The following is a 5,153-nucleotide window of genomic DNA, read 5'->3' as shown; positions in this document are numbered from 1 at the left end:
AACCTGCGTCCCCTGCATCGGCAGGCGGACTCTCAACCACTGCGCCACCAGGGAAGCCCCTCCACTGTTTTTTTAAATTAGAAATATTTTTGATCTGTGAATCACTGTTCCCAGTTGTGTAACTGCCTAAAAGTCAATTCAGCCTTTATGTCTCAGTTTCCCACATATACAATAAGAATGATAATAACCAGTGCTTTGTACCTCTCAGAGTTGCTGAAAGGATCAAATGAGGCAATACAAATGAAAGCTCTTTGAAAAGTGGTGTTATTAATAGCTGTGCTAATACTCATAATAATTTAATAGCACAGATAAATCTGGCATTAATTCACAACAATGGGTCATCTTACTGAGGACATTACAATGATCTATTTTCAGGATAGAAAGTTCCCAATGAATTGGCAAGTATATAGAAATAGACTTCTGAAAGGATGCCAAAGCTGGAACATCCTCAATTCTGTGTGTTTCCAGCTATAGGAAGTGAAACTATTCTACCTTGCAAAGATAATTATTACTTTATTTTAATATTCATAAATTTCTCCATGTTTTGAATATTTGCCAACTTCTTTTCTAGGAAGGGTTTTGAGCTATTTCTAAGAGAGGAGGGTTATTGTATTTTTAGTTCTATCAAATGATTATGATCATTATCTTTAAGTTTTTCAAGAGTAGAGAATCAAGCTTTAAAAAATAAGCATGAATTTTAAGATAAAGTGTTCCATTGTTTAATGTCATACTTCATCATTTACCTTAAGACAACAGAAACTTCTTTATCAGTGCCTTTTACTTGTTTTAAAAATGATTTCTTTCAGACAGTTCAGATCTTAAGAGAATTACAGTGTAAAAATTATTCAAAGCAAATTTTCAAAAAGACATCATTTTAAAAGTAATAATTCCAGCTGGTTAAATGAAGAACACCAAAAAAATTTAAGTATTTTCTGTACCCTGAGAGCATACTGGCCCAATTGTACATAAAATATTGATATTTACTTCTATTCCTTGCCACTTAAAAATCAAATTGGCTTTCTTTTATACAACTTTGTATTTTAACACATTCTATTAATTATCAACATGTATTGTGTACACAGAATGCACACAGCATACCATGTATAGTGAACCTACTTTATGTAATGTTTCTATGTGCATAATTTTTGCAATTCTTAAAACTGTTAATGTTTGCTGACTTTAGTAGGCCAAGTAATAAAATCAAGATTAAAAAGTAGTGTCCTTATACATAGTACATAGTGATGAATAATCCAAACATTAGCCAAACTGTCAAGCATTTAAATTACTATTCTAAAAAGAAATTTCCCAATCTCTCTTCTTTTTAACTGTATTAAATATTGTATTAGTTTGCCAGGGCTACTGTAACAAAATAAGAAAATGGGTGGCTTAAATAACAGATATTTATTTTCTCCAAGTTCTGGAGGCTAGAAGTCCAAGATCAAGGTGTCAGTAGGTTTGGTTTTTTTGTAAGGTCTTTCTCCTTAGCTTGCGGATGGCTTACTTCCTGCTGTGTCCTCACATCGTCTTTCCTTTATACATGCACATACCTGTGCCCATCCATATGCCCTCTTCTTATTTAAAAAAAAAGTCATACTGGATATGGGCCCACCCAAATGACCTTGTTTTACCTTAACTACTTCTTGCATTTCCAAATACACTCACATTCTGACATACGGAGGGTTAGGACTCCAACATGCTAATGTATATAAAGGATAGAGTAAAGGATCATGTAGTAACTTTGTTGTGGATAATTTCTGGAAAATTGGAATAAGGTTTAATTATAACCATTTTCCCACTAATGTTGAAGAGTCAAAAATGTTCAATGGTTTTGTAAAAATCCCACAAGGAAAATCCTGTAGGAATATTTATCAAATTCTTACAAAAGGAGACAAAGCAGGAGCTCCTAAGATTAAATGTAAAAGGTGGGGATGATGGGAAATCACACAGAAAACAATAAATAGTTTAACTATATACAATAAAAATTTTTCATATGCAAAAATTTGAGAAGCAAAATGGTGGACAATATTGGTTATAATGGACCATTATTTGTTACAAAAGCTTATACAGATAATAAAAATCCTTATCTTCAGAGTTGAAAGAAGTAATGATAGGACTGAATAAAGAAAACTAAACAAAATTAAAGACAATCTACAGAATGGGAGAAAATAATTGCAAATGATGTGACCAACAAGGGATTAATCTCCAAAAAATACAAACAGCTCATACTGCTCAGTATCAAAAAAACAAACAACCTAATCAAAAGAATGGACAGAAGATCTAATTAGACATTTCTCTAAAGAAGACACACAGATGGCCAAGAGGCACACAAAAAGATGCTCAACATTGCTAATTATTAGATAAATGCAAATCAAAACAACAATGAGTAGTTTTAACCAGTCAGAATGGCCATCATCAAAACGTCTACAAATAATAAATGCTGGAGAGGATGTGGAGAAAAGGGATACACTGTTGGTGGGAATGTAAATTGGTACAGCCACTATGGAGAACAGTATGGAGGTTCCTTAAAAAATTAAAAACAGAGCTACCATATGATCCTGCAATTCCACTCCTGGGCATATATCTGGAGAAAACCATGACTCAAAAAGATACGTGCACCCCAATGTTAATTGCAGCACTATTTACAATAGCCAAGACATGGAAGCAACCTAAACGTCTGTCAACATATGAATGGATAAAGAAGACATGCTATGTACATACAATGGAATGTTACTCAGCCATAAAAAAGAATGAAATAACGCCATTTGCAGCAACATGGATAGACCTAGAGATACTAAGTGAAGTAAGTCAGACAGAGAAAGACAAGTATCATATGATAACGCTTATATGTGAAATCTTAAAAAAAAAAAGTGATACAAATGAACTTATATACAAAACAGAAAGAGAATCACAGACATAGAAAACAAATTTGCATTACCAAAGGGGAAAGTGGGAGGGATAAATTAGGAGTTTGGAATTAACAGATACACACTACTATATATAAAATAGATAACCAACAAGGACCTACTGTACAGCACAGGGAACTATAACCTATAAGAAAAAGAATCTGAAAAAGAATATATATGTATTAAATATATTCAGTTACATATATTATATATATAATATACATATAACTGAATCACTTTGCTATACACCTGAAACTAACACAACATTGTAAATCAACTATACTCAAATAAAATTTTTTTTAATTTAAAAAAAATAAGAAAAATGTAAAAAAGCATTTAACAAACATGTGAAGTAAAGCAGAATAACATTCAATATCACTTGCAATCAAAGATTTGTGTATATGTGTGTTTAAAAGTCTTGCAAATGGCTCGAATCCATTACTGCTAACGGGTAAAGAAACTGCATCAGTTGAACTCCAGCTTTGTGTCTGAAGCCACAGAATTCTTGGTAATCTTTCCTCCAAGAATTCTGCTTCCTGAAAGTGGAAGCAACAAGGGGTTGGGACTATTTTGCACAGAATGGTCATACCATTGTAATGTGTAATGGAAAACCAGCCCAGCCTATGCAGGACACCTGTTTGGGGAGGGGCAGGGTGGGGTGGGGACAGTGGGCTAGAAGGACACCTTCCAGTGCACGAGCTGCCCAGGACCCTGGCTCCTTCTGGTAAATCACAGCACCAGCAGAATGAATGCTGATCACCTCTCTTTGCTTGCATGTTGGAATGCCTACCCATGTGCGAGGTGGGAAGCTCCACTCCAAGAAAATGCACAGGCACACTCCTTGCTACTCAGGGGGCAAACTACCAGCTTAAAAAGTGAGAGCCTCGGAAGAGAAGTGTGACATTACCTAAGAGCTTGTTAGAAATGCAAATTCATGGGCCCAATGTACTGAATCAGAATCAGTGGAGAAGGGGCCTAAGAAATTGTGTTTTAGCAAGTTCTCAAAGTGATTCTTACACACATTAAAGTTTGAGAACAAATGATGCAAAAGAAACCCAAAGCTGACTGACCCCGCATTTCTGACCCCTGTGCATGAGGGCCTGACTCTGACCATAAAAGCAAAAGTGTTAGCAGTTTCAAAACGGCAGAAACTGAGAAAAAAACAAAAATAAATCCACCACCTATCAGCCATTTAGCCACCTATCACATCAAGACATGAATGAATAGTCCATCTTTTATAAATTTGCTTAGTTTTGAGTGAGCAAATGTCTTTATGCCATTGGAGAAAAAAAGGAATTCATTTATTTAGTAGAATGGCACTACAAACTCACGTTTGCATCAAAATAATCAAACCACTATCCATCAAGATACAGAAAAAAAAAAGTGCAGAGATTTAAGGATATTTGCTTCCCTTTAACTTTAGTAGCAGAAGCAGGATTATTCTCATGCTCCTGATAATACTTATGCAACAGGATGCTGGGGGGCAGTCTGGGGACCTGATGCATGGACCTTCAAGAACTCCTCAAGTTGTACCATCTTCTCAGCTGGGTAAGAAAAAAATGCTCGCTGTTTCAAACTACTCCTTCATGAGGGTTGGGGAGGGCGGGAGAGGGGGAGGTTGGAGTGGTGCCAGCGATATCAGTTCTTATGGTGGAAGCTCTGAACCTAGGGTCTGGAAATAGTGGCATAACCAAGCTGAGGCTGGCATGGGTAGTGATGGGCCTGAATGCATCACATCTCCGCCTACTTTTCCAAGGTCCTACTTGGACTCCTCTCACAAAGGGATGCCCAGGGTCTACATGCAGCATACTGGAGTTAGGAAACTGCAAAAAGTTGTGGAAAGATGAAAGGTTGGAAGGAAGCCAAGTACAAACAGGTATTTTCCCCGTGGTTCCCTCCACATGCACGTTTTACAAGACCTTCAACTCAGTCACAGTGCTCCTGGTGCCTCGACGCCAGGCTCAGGAGCCTACTTTCACCAGATGTTGTACATCCGGCCATCCGAAGACAGTGATTTCGACTAAGTTCCGGGCATTAACTGTGTCCACCGTAGACAGGGCCAGGCTCATCCACTCCATTTTCGGAACTATGGCTCGGTCTGGGCCGAAGAGCAAGTCAGCCAGCCATGCCTCCAGGTAAAATAACACTGGGTTTCTCAGTTCCTGCACAGGAAACCACCATGGCCGGGTGCGAATCCGTGGTGGCAGAAGTGGTAACCCCAGCAGCCCGTCTCCCCTGGTGGGCATCGTC

The 5,153-nt window shown here is 37.5% G+C and overlaps 2 protein-coding genes across 2 annotated transcripts in view; one reads left to right on the top strand and one right to left on the bottom strand.

Moving 5' to 3' along the window:
• OLFM3 (olfactomedin 3) overlaps positions 1-5,153 on the top strand; it is a 197,018-nt gene that overhangs the window by 75,577 nt on the left and 116,288 nt on the right. The window lies entirely within an intron of this gene.
• LOC103091076 (oocyte-expressed protein-like) lies at positions 4,365-5,149 on the bottom strand. Its single transcript, XM_082930859.1, is given in 3 exon segments — positions 4,365-4,447; positions 4,823-4,873; positions 4,876-5,149. Coding segments are annotated over 3 exon segments (408 nt in total).

The sequence above is a fragment of the Lipotes vexillifer genome, unplaced genomic scaffold (genome assembly GCF_000442215.2).
Source record: "Lipotes vexillifer unplaced genomic scaffold, Lipotes_vexillifer_v1.1 scaffold445, whole genome shotgun sequence".
NCBI classification, from domain to species: Eukaryota; Metazoa; Chordata; class Mammalia; order Artiodactyla; family Lipotidae; genus Lipotes; species Lipotes vexillifer.
Note: the sequence above shows the minus strand (reverse complement) of the source record. Positions and strands in the feature narration are given on the sequence as shown.